Here is a 22,778-nt window from a genome sequence, read left to right on the forward strand (position 1 = left end):
GACTGGGCTCCCAACTCCCTGCAATTCACACTGCCGCTGGGGAATGGAGACTGGGCTCCCAATTCCCTGCAGGACCGGTGGAGAGACCTTGGTCCCATCTCCAATGGCCACCTGGGGTTCTTCCCAGTAAAACTGTACAATATCTTCCCAGCTGAAGGGGTCTGGATCTGGGTCTGCGCTTCCCTGCTGAGCCTTCTCACTGGAGTGGAACAGATTTTGGTAGCCCTGTTCTAGCTCCATCTCTCGGGTCACTAGGTAGACCAGGTCTTGCTCTATCTCCTGAGTGTCGTCCCAGTCATACCTGCTCTCCCTCCACTCAAAGAGATCACTGAACCGGGCTTGTGTGGGGCTCCCAAATTCAGGCTCTGAAAAAGACTCCCATAACAAGCCAGGACCATCAAACTCCTCTCCCTCTGGCTTGTCATGCTCGGCTGTCCGGGGTAGGTACTGAGCTTCATACCACCAGAGTGCCTGGTAGGCATCCTCCAGCCACATCTCCCGCCTTATCAGGTACTTCAGATCTTCTACCCACTCTTCCAGGGGCTGCTCTCCCAGGAAAGGCATCCGCAGGGCTAGTCGCTTTTGCTGTCGCTGCTCGTCCTTGGGGAGCCTCTCGTCCCGCAGATATTCCACAATACCCAGTGCCTGGTACCAGATGCCTTTGCGGACTGCATCTCGGTCATCCATGACACCCTCATTGTACTCCCCTGCTGGTTCCATCCTGGTGCTGTCAGGGTCGCTGTACTCAGACATGCGTTGCCCTCAAATTGTAAATCCAAAGAAATGGTGCTCTGTAGCTGTCCTTCTGGCTGTAGGAACGATCCCGCCGCTTGCCACCAATTGTAACGGACCGTTTCAGCATATGAGGGGTTAAAATCCGTTTAGGCGATAATCCCCTTTTCTCAGAAAGGCACAGCTACTGCAGAACATCAGAACTCACGAACTGGATATAGGTGAATAAGGTAGCACTCCAGCTGGAACCTCACAAATAGCTGCTAGCAGATGAATAGGAAAAGCAGACATCAGCTTACACTCCTAGCAGTCAAATCTCCAACAGCATACAGTGAATCCCCCCAAGAACGAGACAAGGCTCCGTGTTGAAGGTCAAGCAGTGGTCTGAGGTGCTGGGCACCCAGCCTGGTTTTTATTACATGAGTACACATACAGGCCACACCCAGGGGGAGGCATAAAATAACCAATAACATAGATGTTACCTCCCACACATCCCCTCCCCTTAGTGTGACACTTAATCCCATTATGTGTACAGTTCAAAATATACTTTTAAACAACTTTCATAACTTTAAAACCATACATCACATTCACATAAAAATACATATCCACAATCAATCCATTCAGGGGAACAACATATTAAAAAATGGCATGAATCAGACCAGGGGTTAAAAAGTTAGTAAAAGTATATTTTATTCCCCCTGGCTCAAACAGTAAAAGTAAAACATCCCCACAATGCATCCTGGCTTCCTCCCTTCTGCCCTGGAGATAATTGGAGAAGAAATCTAATTATCCAGGACTAGAGGCAGACTCCATTAACCACATGGTTGCAAAACAACATAAAACTCTTTAAAATACATAAAGTCACATTTTATACATTAAACACAGACATTTAACATATCCCCAGATAGCTCAGGTCTGCGTGCACATTATTAGGTGAATGGCACGCAGACCACACAAATACAGTTTAATTGCCATGGAGCCAAAGTCTTTCCCATAGTCTTTCATTATATGAATAGGCTCCATGGCATAGCTATCTGGGGGGTATCACTGCTCACACAGGGCAAGTACCGAATGGCCCCACTGTATTTAAAGGGCCAGAATGAGTGACATGCACTCTGTTAGGGCCGAATAATGTTTGTAAAGGGCCCAATCTCCCAGGGCCATAGTCCAAAGGCAGCAGGCGGGCAACCAGGCTCCTCCAATACAATGTGGCGAGATTGGTTTCGTCACAATACTAATATTATGATTTCAAGGTATTTTGTAATCTCTCCTAGTAGATTTTTATGTTAATATTAATTCAGGTTTTTAAAGTTTCAAAAATAAATTTAAAAATAACATAAAATAGTATAGCGTGCACTTATGCAGTACTTACTGTGGGCAATAATGGCAAATGTACAAGAATGGGTAATCAGTATCATAGCAGTAGTGTACTGCACATCCAATTAAAAAAGAAGTGGACCAGACAACCTTAAAATAAAAATAGAAAACAAAAATATTTAGATATTAATATTTTAGCCTAGTACCATTAAAATAATTTTGTCCATGTATTGATGTCAGGTTTTATCATTGTTAATTATCGTATTAATGTTTTATATAAATTTTAGAATAATTCCTTAATTTACTGTGTCATTCTCACAACAGGGTTAGGCCGATAAGTTTGAATGGGCACATAGATTCAATTTCCAGAGCAGCATGACACATATTTCAGATGGTGTGTGTTGCATCAGTCTACATTGAACTCCGCAGCTTTGGAAATAGTCTAGCGTAGGCTGAAGGAAGAGCGGTTCCACAACATGTTGGGTAAATTAAAATTAGTGTTTTTTTTTTTATCAACCTTCCAGCTGATAAAAGCATAGACCTCTTCATTTGATTCAATGCCCAGGCTGTTATCATGAGAACCAAAAGTCGGTGGTAAATCTTGCAATGTGTCATGTAATATGTCAATGTCTCCTCCTTCCCACATAAATAAAACCTGTTATTTCTAGGTCTTCATTTCCTAGGGGACTTTGGAATAGACCTTATAAAACAAATGTTGTGTTAGGTGTCCCCAGAAACCTCTAGTAATAAGAACAACCCACACTAGATAATATATATAGACACAGAGGGAAATGAGATTCGGCTGTACATACGGTAATCTAAAACAGGAACAGAAAAAAATACATAGTGTGATACAGCAAAACAAGTAATAATGCGCTGATGTAATAATGCACTCACAAGATCAAAATGAATAATGCGCCAAAAAAGGTGCCTGCCCCGATACACTTGGGCAGAGCAAAATCGCAAATGAGCTTCATAAAAATATACTTAGGAAATAAATGTGAAGGAAATAGATAAGAGCAATGTATTTAACTGTTGGAGGAAATGAAAACAGAGGAAGAACATAAATTATTAAACTATTAGAGTTATGCACTAAGGGCTAAATTGACTAAGTTCTGGATTGACAAAATTCAGGTAAAATAAAATCAGACGTGCAAATTCCATATTTACTACAGACATGTCTAGTTGAAATTCAGTCATTCAACTGAAGTCTTTTTCTTTTTCTTTTATAGAATTAAATTTGGTGTGCAGTAGTAATTTTATTTACACATTTACCAAATCTCAGATTTATACCTGATCTTGCCTGTAATCAGACAAATCTACAAAATAGCTGGCAGTGCTGTATAGCTAGCAACTGGCAGCTAAGTACTTTAATACCTATGGCAGGGCAAGGATTAATGAGTCTGCTAGTTTAACCTTCACCTATCATATCACTAGTTAAATACATCTATTTAACTAGTGATCTGGTGTCACAATAGCGTGCATTTAAAACCCAAAAACTTTTTTCACTGTTATAGATTGAATAGCAGTCAGGTGTCTTCAAGCGGGTGTGTCAGGCCTACAGCGTGTACTCTGCCAACCTCTGTCAGTGCACATTGCCACTCATATCTGGTGTCACAATAGCGTGCATTTAAAACCAAACACTTTTTTCACTGTTATAGATTGAATAGCAGTTAGTTGTCTGCAAGCGGGTGTGTCAGGCCTACAGCGTGTACTCTGCCAACCTCTGCAAGTGCACATTGCCACTAATATCTGGTGTCACAATCGCATGCATTTAAAACCAAAAAACTGTTTTTCACTGTTATAGATTGAATAGCAGTTACTTGTCTTCAAGCGGGTGTGTCAGGCCTACAGCGTGTACTCTGCCAACCTCTGCAAGTGCACATTGCCACTCATATCTGGTGTCTCAATAGCGTGCATTTAAAACCCAAAAACTTTTTTCACTGTTATAGATTGAATAGCAGTTACTTGTCTTCAAGCGGGTGTGTCAGGCCTACAGCGTGTACTCTGCCAACCTCTGCCAGTGCACATTGCCACTCATATCTGGTGTCACAATAGCGTGCATTTAAAACCAAAAAATGTTTTCACTGTTATAGATTGAATAGCAGTTAGTTGTCTTCAAGCGGGTGTGTCAGGCCTACAGCGTGTACTCTGCCAACCTCTGCCAGTGCACATTGCCACTCATTTCTGGTGTCACAATAGCGCGCAGGGGCCGTCGTGGTCGTGGTGCTGTGATTCCCTTTTGCCCTAGAATAATGCCCCATTTTCAGAGACCACGTACCCTGAACTTAAAAAGTTTTGAGGACATAGTTGACTGGCTAACACAGTACACCCAATCTTCTACAGCTTCCGCTCAGAACCTTGATGCACCATCCTCCTCCAGCTTAGCTTCGGGCACCTCTCAAGATACCACTCACCCGCCTGCCGCCATCACCAACACTAGCACCACAGCCGCTTCACTTTATCTGTCAGAGGAGTTATTCACACATCCGTTTGAAGAAATGAGTGATGCACAACCATTATTGCCAGAGGATGTAGATAACAGGGATATTTCTCAGTCAGGCAGCATTACACACATGGACGTACGGTGTGATGATGATGATGATGTTGTACCCACTGCTGCTTCCTTTGCTGAGTTGTCAGATAGAAGTGAAGCGGTTGATGATGACGTTGGGTCCATGGATGTCACGTGGGTGCCCGCTCGGCAAGAAGCGGCGAAACAACATGCCAGTGAGGCGCTTGATTTGCGACAGCCCGACACGTTGGAATCCAACACTCCTAATGTTCGACCGCCTGCTCCAACAAGAAAAAGCTGTTAATGAATATTTGTATGACCAGGGTGCTAGAACAGCCTCTGGGGAGCTGGGAATTTTTTTGCCACGTTACTGGACGCTCATGCGCAATGCCTGTAGGCTCATGCGTCCTTTTGAGGAGGTGACAAACCTAGTCAGTCGCACCGAAGGCACCATCAGCGACATCATACCATTTGTTTTCTTCCTGGAGCGTGCCCTGCGAAGAGTGCTGCATCAGGCCATGGATGAGCGTGAAGAGGAAGAGGAAGAGTTGTGGTCACCATCACCACCAGAAACAGCCTTATCATCATCGCTTGCTGGACCTGCGGCAACGCTGGAAGAGGATTGTGAGGAAGAGGAGTCAGAGGAGCAATGTGGCTTGGAGGAGGAGGAGGAAGACCAACCACAACAGGCATCCCAGGTTGCTCGTTGTCACCTATCTGGTACCCGTGGTGTTGTACGTTGCTGGGGGGAAATCACTGAGATCACTGAGGAGGAGGAACGGGAAATGAGTAGCTCGGCATCCAACCTTGTGCAAATGGGTCTTTCATGCTGTCGTGCCTGTTGAGGGACCCTCGTATAAAAAGGCTGAAGGAGAACGACCTGTACTGGGTGTCCACGCTACTAGACCCCCAGTATAAGCAGAAAGTGACTGAAATGTTACCAAATTACAACAAGTCGGAAAGGATGCAGCATTTGCAAAATAAATTAAAAAGTATGCTTTACACAGCGTATAAGGGTGATGTCACAGCACAACGGGAATCTAACAGGGGAAGAGGTGAAAGTAATCCTCCTCCTCCCACGACCACGCCGGCAAGGACAGGACGCTTTAAAGACGTGTTGTTGATGGAGGAAATGCAGAGCTTTTTAAGTCCTACGCATCGCCACAGCCCTTCGGGATCCACCCTCAGAGAACGACTCGACCGACAGGTAGCAGACTACCTCGCCTTAATTGCAGATATCGACACTCTGAGGAACGATGAACCTCTTGATTACTGGGTGTGCAGGCTTGACCTGTGGCCTGAGCTATCCCAATTTGCGATAGAACTTCTGGCCTGCCCCGCTTCAAGTGTCCTGTCAGAAAGGACCTTCAGTGCAGCAGGAGGTATTGTCACTGAGAAGAGAAGTCGCCTAGGTCAAAAAAGTCTAGATTACCTCACCTTTATTAAGATGAATAAGGGATGGATCCCGAAGGGACTGACAGTGGGTGATACATTTGACTAAAAAAGGCCTGATGAGATGAGCTGCCTTGGGCTAAAAATGGTGACCCTATGTAGGAGGAACAGTCCCTATTCTGCTCTGTGTCAGTGTGTATCAGGGTCCCTGAGGACAGGTGTCAATCCATATCTGCCAAGTAACCCTATGTAGGGGTAACAGTCCCTATTCTGCTCTGTGTCAGTGTGTATCAGGGTATCTGAGGACAGGTGTCAATCCATATCTGCCAAGTGACCCCATGTAGTGTGTCAGTGTGTATCAGGGTCCCTGAGGACAGGTTCAATCCATATCTGCCAAGTGACCCTATGTAGGAGGAACAGTCCCTATTCTGCTCTGTGTCAGTGTGTATCAGGGTCCCTGAGGACAGGTGTCAATCCATATCTGCCAATTGACCCTGTGTAGGGGGAACAGTCCCTATTCTGCTCTGTGTCAGTGTGTATCAGGGTATTGAGGACAGGTGTCAATCCATATCTGCCAATTGACCCTGTGTAGGGGGAACAGTCCCTATTCTGCTCTGTGTCAGTGTGTATCAGGGTCCCTGAGGACAGGTGTCAATCCATATCTGCCAAGTGACCCTATGTAGGAGGAAAAGTCCCTATTCTGCTCTGTGTCAGTGTGTATCAGGGTCCCTGAGGACAGGTGTCAATCCATATCTGCCAATTGACCCTGTGTAGGGTGAACAGTCCCTATTCTGCTCTGTGTCAGTGTGTATCAGGGATACAATCCATATCTGCCAAGTGACCCTATGTAGGGGTTTCACAGTCCCTATTCTGCTCTGTGTCAGTGTGTATCAGGGTTCCTGAGGACAGGTGTCAATCCATATCTGCCAAGTGACCCTATGTAGGGGGAACAGTCCCTATTCTGCTCTGTGTCAGTGTGTATCAGGGTCCCTGAGGACAGGTGTCAATCCATATCTGCCAAGTGACCCTGTGTAGGGGGAACAGTCCCTATTCTGCTCTGTGTCAGTGTGTATCAGGGATACAATCCATATCTGCCAAGTGACCCTATGTAGGGGGAACAGTCCCTATTCTGCTCTGTTTCAGTGTGTATCAGGGTCCCTGAGGAAAGGTGTTAATCCATATCTGCCAAGTGACCCTATGAAGGGGGAACAGTCCCTATTCTGTTCTGTGTCAGTGTGTATCAGGGTCTCTGAGGACAGGTGTCAATCCATATGTCAAGGTGTCAATATGTCATATGTCAGGTGTCAATCCATATCCATTGTGATTTAGGAATGTTAGGTGATTTATGCCCTTTATGGATTAAAACCAGACTCTGCATCAACTGTGTAATTTTCCATGGGAGGTTTGCCATGGATCCCCCTCCGGCATGCCACAGTCCAGGTGTTAGTCCCCTTGAAACAACTTTTCCATCACTATTGTGGCCAGAAAGAGTCCCTGTGGGTTTTAAAATTTGCCTGCCAAGTCTCTGGCGGTTCACCGGGTTCGCCGGTTCGCGAACGTTTGCGGAAGTTCGCGTTCGCCGTTCGCGAACGTTTGCGGAAGTTCGCGTTCGCAGTTCGCGAACCGGAAATTTTATGTTCGCGACATCACTATATATATATATATATATATATATATATATATATATATATATATAATATATATATATATATACATATACATAATTATCAATAAAGGTGCACTCCTGCACATAAAAAAATGTGTAACTGGTTTATTGTGCAAAAAACAATGAGGATCGACATTTTGACCTATCCAGGTCTTTCTCAAGATCAGATCCTCACACACACTCCACCCTTCACACACACACTACACACTGCACACTGCACCAATATGCACACACTGGACCCTCCACACACAGACTGCACACACATTGCATCTCTTTGCGCACACACACATTGTATCTCTAACACATACCACCCCCCCACACACACACACACACACTACTGCCCTACCACACGCCACCCTTTGCGCAGACCGCACCCTTCACACACACACTGCACCCTAGATACACTGCACCCCTCGTGCACACGCTCGGAGCCCTTCACACACCTTTTGCATTCCTACACACACACACTACAGTAGACAAACACTATACCCCCTGCACAACTCTGGAACTTCTACACACACACACACACACACACACTAGAACCCCTAGACACTCTTGAATCCGCTACTAATACACACACAAACTCTAGATCTCCTATAAACACAATGAGACTTACACATAATATATCCCCTATAGGCAAACACTGCATCACACACACAAACTACATTCCTGACATACACAACCTGGATCTCCAATGAACACAACAGATCCCCTGTAAACAAACACACTCTTTACAACCACTTCACACACATACACTACAGTTCCTTTGCAAACATTAATCACAATCCCTATAGACACTATATCTCACTCTCTATGGCCCCTAGCTACACATATTACACCACAAACACAACACAACTGAAACTGATCTGCTTAAACAAAACTCCACAATCAGCTAACTATACACATACACAATCTCAAAAACCGTCTCCAAGCACATGCACAATAAGCTTTCCTGGCCCTTTTACCCTCTGGAATCCCAAAGATAAGTTACAAGCAAACACAGCACAAGCATGTTAATACATTTGCTTGTGCTGCAATGAACAAATACAGGGCCTTTGTCTCAAGGGAGAGCTCTTCAGTATGGCTCTGCATATGGACTGGTCTGGAAAAGCATTGAAACAACAAAAATTGTCATTGGTAATGATAAAACACCCCCTTCCTTGCCCTGCCCCCTTCTCAGTGGGTTGCTGTGATTCAAAAATGCCCGGGTTGAATTATTTTCCTTGTCCGTTCCTTATAATAGGAGGTTTAGGTCAGGTCAGGCTATTAATCAGTTGGCTATCTATATGGATATTAAAGCATAGGTGGCAGACAGGGATTTTATGCAGTAATGCCACCAGTGCTAGCTATCTCCTGCACTACCATGGCTGGCATTTTTAATTGCGAGGCAACAATCCAACTTTTGAACCAAAACAAAACCTAGAATTTGTGCTTTTTGTTTGTTCCACTGTAATTTAAGGGTTTCTCTCTGAGTGTCCCAATACATATTACTTATTATTTCTTAAAGGACAAAAAGGGCTTTATTTTAATATCCTATATGTACATATAACACAGCATTAATTATGAGCAAAACAATAAAAATGGGAAAAACTTTTTTTTTCAAATCAAGTGCAACTAAAGAAAGAGAAACCAAAATAGATCCATGTATGCTAATTGTTAAATGCCTTATATGTCTAGGATCCCCCCAATCAGTTCTACCATCCTACCTTGCTTACAGAAAATCTAATCAAACACTTACCCTAAGTTTAATCCATCTCTACCCCTAACCATGAACCCTAACCCTGAACCTGTATCAACCCTAAGCCAGCATTAACCTTTACCATACAATAAATATGACACCAACGTTAGCAAACAATTGCTCTCCTGGCAAAAGCAGAGTGATTTCCCAGCTAAAATCACCATCTATTGTCAGTTTACTGAATCAGAAGGAGATCTCCCTCTCATGCAGCAGCCTAATATACTGTCTGTGTCAATAACACTGTGATCAGGGCTGGGCAGCTGCCAAAGCCCAGCACCAATTAAATTAGGAAGAGGGGATTGCAGTGAGTAACAGTCAGGGTTCTTCAGACTGAGGATCTCCATTCCTAGGCAGGCAGGCTCAGAATCACAATATTTATTTATTTATTTATTTATTTATTTATAAAATATTTTACCAGGAAATATACAGATATTAAGACATTTTAGACATCAAATGAAAATAATTGGTGACAAGAAAGCAGCCATAGACTGCAGTTTCAACCATGTGGGTGTCATTATATATTTCACAACCATATCTACCTGAGTATAATGGCCCACCATCTCATCTTTATCTATTTTTCCGTATCCATATTCAAAGAACTCCTTCTCATCATACCATGATTGTATTACAGAGTCCCAGTCAGTCTCATCGCTTGACATATAGATGTTCTCACCACATTGAGCGCTAATTGGTCCTGGAATAGATATTCAATTAAATTCATATGTTATGTAAATCAAATATAGCCACATGTAATAAAATGTAATGCTCTCACACCCTGTGTAAAATATAACACGAGACAAAATGGCTACTTTTTCCATGCTGGAATATACTCAGTATTTTACATGCAATGTATATATAATGCATTTAAGAATATGACCACTTCCAAATAATAAAATAAAAAGATAAATAGAGATTCCCACATTTGAAGTTGCTGCAACAACAAACCCTCAGGCTTTAGATTTCAACATATGGTGCTGCTTAGACAGGGAAGTGATCAGCCAAACAGTGAGCTGTAATAACGTTCCATGGTACTTTCCATACTGCTGAGTATATCACATAATGCTCTGCATATCAGGGTTCTACAAGCAGGGATTTTTTTTTAAGTTCCTTATGAAAGCTGAACTATACTACATTTGCTTTCCTTCTTGATGGTAAATGATGATAAAATACAGAATACTGCAGATCTGTATTTTTTATTTTTGCAACTAATATTCAAAATTGGGTGTCCTCAGGGGTCAAGTCCTGGGGAAAAAAGTGTGGGAACTCACCAAAGATCCCTCCCCCCACTCCTATGCATATAGTGCAGTGAAGGGTGTGTATAATGAATGTAGTGTGTTTGTAGTGAGTGCAGTGTGTATAATAAATGTACTGTGTTTGTAGTGAATGCAGAGTGTATATAAGGAATGTAGTGTTTGTAGTAAGTGCAGAGTGTGTATAGTGAATGTAATGTGTTTGTAGTAAGTGAAGAGTGTGTATAATGAATGTTGTGTGTTTGTAGTAAGTGCAGATTATGTATATTGTATGTAGTGAGTGCAGAGTGTATAATTAATGTAGTGTGTATAGTGAATGTAGTGTATTTGTAGTGAGTGCAGAATGTGAATAATGCATGCAGTGTGTGGTGAGTGCAGTGTGTATAATGAATGCAGTGTGTGTAGTGAGTGCTGAGTAAGTATAGTGAATGTAGTGTGTTTGTAGTAAGTGCAGATTGTGTATAGTGTGTGTAGTGAGTGCAGTGTGTGTATAATAAATGTAGTGTTTGTAGTGAGTGCAGTGTGTGTATAATGAATATGGTGTGTATGTGTGTGTGAGTGTGTGTGCTGGATGATGTGTGTGTGTGTGTGTGTGTGTGTTAGGGGGGAAGCATTTTTTTTTTCAATTTGTGTATGTATATTTATTTTTCCCCCCTCCCTTTTTCTAACCTTGTCAGGGAGGGGGGAGATCGCCTGGTGGTCCGGTGGTATGGTGGAGGGAGCCAGCCACTGCACACGGGGGCCCAATACACACTGTGTTCCCTCTCCAGCTCTAACTCTCATGAGACTCGCCTGCGTGCTGTGCGGAGTGTTGCCATGGTAACCCGTAGAAATGCTCTGACAGCCGCGGGTCTCGCGAATGTGAGCTGCAGCTGGAGAGGGAACACAGAGTGTGCTGAGCCCTAGTGTGCTGGTAACAGGGCAGGTCCTGCAGGACTACTAGTGGGAACGGCGTTCCAGCTTTGGAAAAAGTGCAGGAACGTCGTTCCCATGCGTTCCTGCAGGGCTCGAGCCCTGGGTGTCTTAATAACGTAGTTAATTACATATGTTTTAGTTTGTTATTACCAGGAGTGCCCCTTTAAATTAAAAGCATCCAACATACTGTTTCTCATGTAGTAACTATTTCATCTACTTTATTGTGACGAGACCAATCTCGCCACTGTGCATTGGAGGAGCCTGGTTGCCCGCCTGCTGCCTTTAGACTATGGCCCCATGTTGAAACACTTGATTTTCCCCTGCAAAGACATGAAAGCCGGGTCATTCAGTGCTTGCCCTGTTTGAGCGGTGATACCCCAGATAGCTATGCCATGGAGCCCATTTGTATAATGAAAGACTATTGGAAAGACTTTGGCTCCATGGCAATTGAACTGTATGTGTGTTGTCTGAGCGCCAGTCAGTAATAATGTGTGCTCAGACCTAAGCTATCTGGGGATATGTTGCATGTCTGTATTTTATGTAATAAATGTAACCTTGTGTATTTTATTGTATTTTACTGTCTTTTTACTGCCATGTGCTTGGAGTTTTGCCTCTGTCCTTGGAGATAATTGGATTACTTCCCAATTATCTCCAGGATAGAAGACTCTGTGGAACTGGTTCTGGGCAGAAAAGCCATGCTTCATTTGGTCACAAAGGACTAAGATCTATCTTTTGAACCACTGGACCAATTTGTATGATTTTGACGTATGTTTGTATTTGTAGTATGCTGAAAATGTACGTTTTATGTGAATGTGATGCATACTTTTAAAGTTATGAAAAATGTGGAAAAACTGTATTTCTCTGTCTGTGATAATTACATTACCAATTGTGTAAGGTAATTGTATCACAGACAGAGGGGAGAATTTTGTGTGGGAGTGTCTGAGTGTATTGTACGTGTTTATTGGTTGTTTTCCAAAACCCTGTGGGTGGTAATAATGTGTGTATATAAGAACAATAAACCCACAGCTCTGTCTGTTCATTGCTTGACCCTCAACACGGAGCTTTGTCTTGTTCTTGAGGGGATTTACTGTATGCTGTTAGAGACTGATTGCCAGGAGTGTAAGCCGCTTGGGTGCTTTTCCTGTTCAGCTGCTAGCAGCTATTCGTGAGGTTCCAGTTCGGGAGTTTGGAGTGCTACTTGGTAACCTGTTGGGGTTCTGCAGTAGCTGTGCCTGTGTCTCTGGAAGGGGAAGATCTACTAAAATGGCGGTTTAACCCCTTTATGCCCGGGGTGCCGTTACATTTATTATTGCCACAATGACGCATGAAAGAAACCAAAAACTTGGATGCACAATAGTTTAAAAAAACAAACAAACACCTTTTGTTGCCATTGAAAAATCCTGAATAGGAAGGCTGAAATTTTCAGCCTATGTAACTATGTAACAAAACATAATATTCAATGGTACATAAATCTTAGCAACATACAGACAACTAGTGCATGGTCCAAAGGAGTCAAGTCTAAAGTATTTTCGATACTAAGTGTAACTAATATCTAGCAAAAAAAGTTATGAATATCAATTACCCCATATAAAACACTAGGGGTCACTGTCACTAAATGCTTCAACCATGTATCCCATACGTACATACTAAATCCATAGTTCCCAAATTATTATTTTTTTAATTATTTTGATGTAGTACCCCAAATTTCCCTTTGTGCATTCCAGCTTTCAGATTGTATGAAATGACAGGGGTCCATTATAATACAGCACTGTGTAATATAGGGGCAGAAAATAATGGTGAAAGAAAAAAAAAAACTTATCCCTACACTAGCCCTGGACAAAAGGCTAAAGACACCAAAAGGTATCCCTATTTATTTACCAACCGTCAAATACATATATACAGAAGTCATATGTACACAATATAAGGAAAGAAACAGTCCACGCTATATATTATATATGATATATATTGGTATCTATATATATAGAAACATAGAAACATAGAAACATAGAATGTGACGGCAGATAAGAACCATTCGGCCCATCTAGTCTGCCCAGTTTTCTAAATACTTTCATTAGTCCCTGGCCTTATCTTATAGTTAGGATAGCCTTATGCCTATCCCACGCATGCTTAAACTCCTTTACTGTGTTAACCTCTACCACTTCAGCTGGAAGGCTATTCCATGCATCCACTACCCTCTCAGTAAAGTAATACTTCCTGATATTATTTTTAAACCTTTGCCCCTCTAATTTAAGACTATGTCCTCTTGTTGTGGTAGTTTTTCTTCTTTTAAATATAGTCTCCTCCTTTACTGTGTTGATTCCCTTTATGTATTTAAATGTTTCTATCATATCCCCCCTGTCTCGTCTTTCCTCCATGCTATACATGTTAAGATCCTTTAACCTTTCCTGGTAAGTTTTATCCTGCAATCCATGAACCAGTTTAGTAGCCCTTCTTTGAACTCTCTCTAAGGTATCAATATCCTTCTGAAGATAGGGTCTCCAGTACTGTGTACAGTACTCCAAGTGAGGTCTCACCAGTGTTCTGTACAATGGCATGAGCACTTCCCTCTTTCTACTGCTAATACCTCTCCCTATACAACCAAGCATTCTGCTAGCATTTCCTGCTGCTCTATTACATTGTCTGCCTACCTTTAAGTCATCAGAAATAATCACCCCTAAATCCCTTTCCTCAGATGTTGAGGTTAGGACTCTATCAAATATTCTGTACTCTGCCCTTGGGTTTTTACGTCCAAGATGCATTATCTTGCACTTATCCACATTAAATGTCAGTTGCCACAACTCTGACCATTTTTCTAGTTTACCTAAATCATTTTCCATTTGGCTTATCCCTCCTGGAACATCAACCCTGTTACATATCTTAGTATCATCCGCAAAAAGACACACCTTACCATCAAGACCTTCTGCAATATCACTAATAAAAATATTAAAAATAATGGGTCCAAGTACAGATCCCTGAGGTACCCCACTGGTGACAAGCCCAAGCTTCGAATATACTCCATTGACTACAACCCTCTGTTGCCTGTCACTCAGCCACTGCCTTACCCATTCAACAATATTGGAATCCAAACTCAAAGATTGTAGTTTGTTGATAAGCCTTCTATGTGCAACAGTGTCAAAAGCCTTACTGAAATCGAGGTAAGCAATGTCTACTGCACCACCCTGATCTATAATTTCAGTTACCCAATCAAAAAAATCAATAAGATTAGTTTGGCATGATCTCCCTGAAGTAAACCCATGTTGTCTCTGATCTTGAAATCCATGTGTTTTTAGATGTTCAACAATCCTATCCTTTAACATGGTTTCCATCACTTTCCCCACTACTGAAGTTAGGCTTACTGGCCTATAGTTGCCCGACTCCTCCCTATTACCTTTCTTGTGAATGGGCACAACATTCGATAACTTCCAATCTTCTGGGACTACTCCTGTTATCAATGATTGGTTAAATAAATCTGTTAATGGTTTTGCTAGTACACCACTAAGCTCTTTTAATAGCTTTGGGTGTATTCCATCAGGTCCCATTGACTTATTTGTCTTTACTTTTGACAGTTGAAATAGAACCTCTTCCTCTGTAAACTCACGTGTAATAAATGACTCATTTATCCTTTTTCTTAACTGAGGTCCCTTTCCTTCATTTTCATCTGTAAATACCGAACAAAAATATTCATTGAGGCAGTCAGCTAGACCTTTATCCTCATCTACATACCTTCCTTCTTTTGTTTTTAATCTAACTAATCCTTGTTTTACTTTTCTTTTCTCATTTATGTATCTAAAAAAGGTTTTGTCCCCCTTTTTTACTGACTGTGCTATTTTCTCTTCTGTGTGTGATTTGGAAGCTCTTATAACTTGCTTAGCCTCTTTCTGCCTAATCTTATAGGTCATTCTGTCTTCCTCACTCTGGGTTTTTTATAATTACTAAATGCTAACTTTTTGTTTTTTACTATTTTGGCTACATCTGTGGATTACCACAGTGGTTTCTTGAATTTTTTGCTTTTGCTGACAAGCCTAATGCAATTTTCTGTTGCCTTCAGTAGTGCAACTTTTAAATAATCCCATTTCTTTTGGACTCCATTTAAATTGCTCCAGTCTGATAATGACTCCTTTACACATATTCTAATTTTGGAAAAGTCTGTTTTTCTAAAGTCTAAAACTTTTGTTTTTGTGTGGTGTGACTCAGTCACTGTTCTTATATTAAACCACACTGACTGATGATCACTGGATCCTAAACTTTCACCTACAGTAATATCTGATACCAAATCTCCATTTGTTAACACTAAATCTAGTATGGCCTCTTTACGAGTTGGCTCCTCAACGACTTGTTTTAGAGACAATCCCAGTAGGGAGTTTAGAATATGTGTGCTCCTGGCACAAGTAGCTATTTTTGTTTTCCAATTTATATCAGGAAGATTAAAGTCACCCATGATGATAACTTCCCCCTTCATTGTCATTTTAGCTATTTCTTCAACTAGTAGATTATCTAACTCTTCAATTTGTCCTGGGGGCCTATAAATCACACCTATACGAGTTACTGTGTGATTACCAAATTCTAACGTAACCCAAACTGACTCTATGTTCGCCTCACTAACCTTTATTAGGCTAGATTTTATGCTATTCTTTACATACAGGGCCACCCCTCCCCCTTTCTTGCCTTCCCTGTCTTTTCTATATAAAGAGTACCCTGGTATTGCTATGTCCCAGTCATTTTTCTCATTATACCATGTCTCAGTAACAGCGACTAAATCTACACTATCAGTTGCCATTATTGCCACAAGTTCATGGATCTTATTCCCTAAACTGCGAGCATTTGTAGACATGACTCTAAGCTTATCATTTTTTAACACACTTGCTACAGGCACCTTCTGTCCTTGTTTTGGGGGACAATTGGATTGATGTTTTATCACCCTTTTGCCCCCCCCCCCTCCTAGTTTAAATACATCCTAGCAAAACCTCTGAACTGCTCACTGAGAACATTTGTTCCCTTTTGAGAAAGATGCAAACCATCTTTTTTGTACAGTTTATTTCCATTCCAAACAGAGCTACCATGAGCAATAAAGCCAAATCCTTGCTCCCGACACCATTCACCAAGCCACAAGTTAAAGTCCCTAATACGCATCCGCCTGTCATTCTGAGTGTTATGCACAGGCAGAACTTCAGAGAATGACAATGTGGAAGCAACCTGCCGTATATCATTGGCAAAAACACTAAAAACTTCCTTAACCTCTGAAACCTCATTGCAAGCCAAGTCATTTGTCCCTAAATGGACAAGTACATCCAATTCCCCTTCCTGCTTTGCTTGCTTAACAATATTACCGATACGTCTCCTGTCTCTGTGAGCAGTAGCTCCGGGAAGACACCTCACAAGACCACCATTGTCCATCTCCACACCTCTTATGATGGAATCCCCCACCAACAACTGCTTTCTATTAGGCCTCACCATAGTCTTCAAGCCTCTCTGCACAACACCACTAGCCTCAGTGCCTCTCTGCACAACACCACTAGCCTCAATGCCTCTCTTCACAACACCACTAGCCTCAATGCCTCTCTTCACAACACCACTAGCCTCAGTGCCTCTCTGCACAACACCACTAGCCTCAGTGCCTCTCTGCACAACACCACTAGCCTCAGTGCCTCTCTGCACAACACCACTAGCCTCAGTGCCTCTCTGCACAACACCACTAGCCTCAGTGCCTCTCTGCACAACACCACTAGCCTCAGTGCCTCTCTCCACGACACCACTACACTCTGAAAGTGCAGAAAATGAATTATGTAGAGCAACAGACTGTGCAATATGCCTTTTATCCACAACTCCAAGTCTACCAGATCCTACAGTAATCCATCTGCCATTCCTAGTATGTCTCTGCGGCAGTGGCTTTGCAGCAGTTCCAGCCTGAGTTTGTTTACCAGATAATTTACAAATCTCAGACTTCAAAAATACAATCTCCTGCCGCAAAATAGTGAACTGTCTACAGATTAGACAACAACCAAACCTCCAAAAAGTGGAACGTGAAACAAATGAATAGCAACTATTACACTGAACTAAGTCTGCCATTCCAATGAGGTGAATAATTTAAATCAAACAAACCTTAACTTTTTATTTATCCTCCTGAATACCTCGGATTACCTCCAGGTTATCTCCAGAATATCTCCAACCACACACACACTTAGAAGCAACACTTAGATGAAGCAACCAAGCTCTATTAGCCAAGCTAATGACAACTACCCTTATATACTCCTAAAATCACCTCCCACTAGGAATGTTTAACACCTGGTTAGGCCTCTGCTTATTAGCAAACAATAGCTAATTTAAATAGCAATCAATAGCAAGTAGCTACCTAATCCAATCAAATGCCTTATAATTACCAACAGGAAATCAAACCTTGTGCAGTCAGTAACCTTTTCCTACAGATGAATCTTACCTGTAACAGTAAAAAAGAACTCTTAGCACAACTCTTAGACAGTTGAAGCTTCTGTAAAACTCTCCAGAATATCTCCAACCACACACACACTTAGAAGCAACACTTAGATGAAGCAACCAAGCTCTATTAGCCAAGCTAATGACAACTACCCTTATATACTCCTAAAATCACCTCCCACTAGGAATGTTTAACACCTGGGTAGGCCTCTGCTTATTAGCAAACAATAGCTAATTTAAATAGCAATCAATAGCAAGTAGCTACCTAATCCAATCAAATGCCTTATAATTACCAACAGGAAATCAAACCTTGTGCAGTCAGTAACCTTTTCCTACAGATGAATCTTACCTGTAACAGTAAAAAAGAACTCTTAGCACAACTCTTAGACAGTTGAAGCTTCTGTAAAACTCTCCAGAATATCTCCAACCACACACACACTTAGAAGCAACACTTAGATGAAGCAACCAAGCTCTATTAGCCAAGCTAATGACAACTACCCTTATATACTCCTAAAATCACCTCCCACTAGGAATGTTTAACACCTGGGTAGGCCTCTGCTTATTAGCAAACAATAGCTAATTTAAATAGCAATCAATAGCAAGTAGCTACCTAATCCAATCAAATGCCTTATAATTACCAACAGGAAATCAAACCTTGTGCAGTCAGTAACCTTTTCCTACAGATGAATCTTACCTGTAACAGTAAAAAAGAACTCTTAGCACAACTCTTAGACAGTTGAAGCTTCTGTAAAACTCTCCAGAATATCTCCAACCACACACACACTTAGAAGCAACACTTAGATGAAGCAACCAAGCTCTATTAGCCAAGCTAATGACAACTACCCTTATATACTCCTAAAATCACCTCCCAATAGGAATGTTTAACACCTGGTTAGGCCTCTGCTTATTAGCAAACAATAGCTAATTTAAATAGCAATCAATAGCAAGTAGCTACCTAATCCAATCAAATGCCTTATAATTACCAACAGGAAATCAAACCTTGTGCAGTCAGTAACCTTTTCCTACAGATGAATCTTACCTGTAACAGTAAAAAAGAACTCTTAGCACAACTCTTAGACAGTTGAAGCTTCTGTAAAACTCTCCAGAATATCTCCAACCACACACACACTTAGAAGCAACACTTAGATGAAGCAACCAAGCTCTATTAGCCAAGCTAATGACAACTACCCTTATATACTCCTAAAATCACCTCCCACTAGGAATGTTTAACACCTGGGTAGGCCTCTGCTTATTAGCAAACAATAGCTAATTTAAATAGCAATCAATAGCAAGTAGCTACCTAATCCAATCAAATGCCTTATAATTACCAACAGGAAATCAAACCTTGTGCAGTCAGTAACCTTTTCCTACAGATGAATCTTACCTGTAACAGTAAAAAAGAACTCTTAGCACAACTCTTAGACAGTTGAAGCTTCTGTAAAACTCTCCAGAATATCTCCAACCACACACACACTTAGAAGCAACACTTAGATGAAGCAACCAAGCTCTATTAGCCAAGCTAATGACAACTACCCTTATATACTCCTAAAATCACCTCCCACTAGGAATGTTTAACACCTGGGTAGGCCTCTGCTTATTAGCAAACAATAGCTAATTTAAATAGCAATCAATAGCAAGTAGCTACCTAATCCAATCAAATGCCTTATAATTACCAACAGGAAATCAAACCTTGTGCAGTCAGTAACCTTTTCCTACAGATGAATCTTACCTGTAACAGTAAAAAAGAACTCTTAGCACAACTCTTAGACAGTTGAAGCTTCTGTAAAACTCTCCAGAATATCTCCAACCACACACACACTTAGAAGCAACACTTAGATGAAGCAACCAAGCTCTATTAGCCAAGCTAATGACAACTACCCTTATATACTCCTAAAATCACCTCCCACTAGGAATGTTTAACACCTGGGTAGGCCTCTGCTTATTAGCAAACAATAGCTAATTTAAATAGCAATCAATAGCAAGTAGCTACCTAATCCAATCAAATGCCTTATAATTACCAACAGGAAATCAAACCTTGTGCAGTCAGTAACCTTTTCCTACAGATGAATCTTACCTGTAACAGTAAAAAAGAACTCTTAGCACAACTCTTAGACAGTTGAAGCTTCTGTAAAACGCTCCAGAATATCTCCAACCACACACACACTTAGAAGCAACACTTAGATGAAGCAACCAAGCTCTATTAGCCAAGCTAATGACAACTACCCTTATATACTCCTAAAATCACCTCCCACTAGGAATGTTTAACACCTGGGTAGGCCTCTGCTTATTAGCAAACAATAGCTAATTTAAATAGCAATCAATAGCAAGTAGCTACCTAATCCAATCAAATGCCTTATAATTACCAACAGGAAATCAAACCTTGTGCAGTCAGTAACCTTTTCCTACAGATGAATCTTACCTGTAACAGTAAAAAAGAACTCTTAGCACAACTCTTAGACAGTTGAAGCTTCTGTAAAACTCTCCAGAATATCTCCAACCACACACACACTTAGAAGCAACACTTAGATGAAGCAACCAAGCTCTATTAGCCAAGCTAATGACAACTACCCTTATATACTCCTAAAATCACCTCCCACTAGGAATGTTTAACACCTGGGTAGGCCTCTGCTTATTAGCAAACAATAGCTAATTTAAATAGCAATCAATAGCAAGTAGCTACCTAATCCAATCAAATGCCTTATAATTACCAACAGGAAATCAAACCTTGTGCAGTCAGTAACCTTTTCCTACAGATGAATCTTACCTGTAACAGTAAAAAAGAACTCTTAGCACAACTCTTAGACAGTTGAAGCTTCTGTAAAACTCTCCAGAATATCTCCAACCACACACACACTTAGAAGCAACACTTAGATGAAGCAACCAAGCTCTATTAGCCAAGCTAATGACAACTACCCTTATATACTCCTAAAATCACCTCCCACTAGGAATGTTTAACACCTGGGTAGGCCTCTGCTTATTAGCAAACAATAGCTAATTTAAATAGCAATCAATAGCAAGTAGCTACCTAATCCAATCAAATGCCTTATAATTACCAACAGGAAATCAAACCTTGTGCAGTCAGTAACCTTTTCCTACAGATGAATCTTACCTGTAACAGTAAAAAAGAACTCTTAGCACAACTCTTAGACAGTTGAAGCTTCTGTAAAACTCTCCAGAATATCTCCAACCACACACACACTTAGAAGCAACACTTAGATGAAGCAACCAAGCTCTATTAGCCAAGCTAATGACAACTACCCTTATATACTCCTAAAATCACCTCCCACTAGGAATGTTTAACACCTGGGTAGGCCTCTGCTTATTAGCAAACAATAGCTAATTTAAATAGCAATCAATAGCAAGTAGCTACCTAATCCAATCAAATGCCTTATAATTACCAACAGGAAATCAAACCTTGTGCAGTCAGTAACCTTTTCCTACAGATGAATCTTACCTGTAACAGTAAAAAAGAACTCTTAGCACAACTCTTAGACAGTTGAAGCTTCTGTAAAACTCTCCAGAATATCTCCAACCACACACACACTTAGAAGCAACACTTAGATGAAGCAACCAAGCTCTATTAGCCAAGCTAATGACAACTACCCTTATATACTCCTAAAATCACCTCCCACTAGGAATGTTTAACACCTGGGTAGGCCTCTGCTTATTAGCAAACAATAGCTAATTTAAATAGCAATCAATAGCAAGTAGCTACCTAATCCAATCAAATGCCTTATAATTACCAACAGGAAATCAAACCTTGTGCAGTCAGTAACCTTTTCCTACAGATGAATCTTACCTGTAACAGTAAAAAAGAACTCTTAGCACAACTCTTAGACAGTTGAAGCTTCTGTAAAACTCTCCAGAATATCTCCAACCACACACACACTTAGAAGCAACACTTAGATGAAGCAACCAAGCTCTATTAGCCAAGCTAATGACAACTACCCTTATATACTCCTAAAATCACCTCCCACTAGGAATGTTTAACACCTGGGTAGGCCTCTGCTTATTAGCAAACAACAGCTAATTTAAATAGCAATCAATAGCAAGTAGCTACCTAATCCAATCAAATGCCTTATAATTACCAACAGGAAATCAAACCTTGTGCAGTCAGTAACCTTTTCCTACAGATGAATCTTACCTGTAACAGTAAAAAAGAACTCTTAGCACAACTCTTAGACAGTTGAAGCTTCTGTAAAACTCTCCAGAATATCTCCAACCACACACACACTTAGAAGCAACACTTAGATGAAGCAACCAAGCTCTATTAGCCAAGCTAATGACAACTACCCTTATATACTCCTAAAATCACCTCCCACTAGGAATGTTTAACACCTGGGTAGGCCTCTGCTTATTAGCAAACAATAGCTAATTTAAATAGCAATCAATAGCAAGTAGCTACCTAATCCAATCAAATGCCTTATAATTACCAACAGGAAATCAAACCTTGTGCAGTCAGTAACCTTTTCCTACAGATGAATCTTACCTGTAACAGTAAAAAAGAACTCTTAGCACAACTCTTAGACAGTTGAAGCTTCTGTAAAACTCTCCAGAATATCTCCAACCACACACACACTTAGAAGCAACACTTAGATGAAGCAACCAAGCTCTATTAGCCAAGCTAATGACAACTACCCTTATATACTCCTAAAATCACCTCCCACTAGGAATGTTTAACACCTGGGTAGGCCTCTGCTTATTAGCAAACAATAGCTAATTTAAATAGCAATCAATAGCAAGTAGCTACCTAATCCAATCAAATGCCTTATAATTACCAACAGGAAATCAAACCTTGTGCAGTCAGTAACCTTTTCCTACAGA

General features: G+C 41.2%; 1 protein-coding gene across 1 annotated transcript in view; it reads right to left on the minus strand.

Moving 5' to 3' along the window:
- The window catches only part of LOC134585434 (allurin-like), an 80,271-nt gene that overhangs the window by 21,846 nt on the left and 35,647 nt on the right, over nt 1–22,778 (minus strand). Inside the window, exons 4-5 of the mRNA XM_063440852.1 lie at nt 9,900–10,054; nt 2,105–2,199 (exon numbers count right to left, since the gene is read on the minus strand). Coding sequence (XP_063296922.1) covers nt 2,105–2,199; nt 9,900–10,054 — 250 coding nt within the window. The remainder of the gene's footprint in view (nt 1–2,104; nt 2,200–9,899; nt 10,055–22,778) is intronic.

This window comes from Pelobates fuscus, chromosome 2, assembly GCF_036172605.1.
Source record: "Pelobates fuscus isolate aPelFus1 chromosome 2, aPelFus1.pri, whole genome shotgun sequence".
Lineage (NCBI taxonomy): Eukaryota > Metazoa > Chordata > Amphibia > Anura > Pelobatidae > Pelobates > Pelobates fuscus.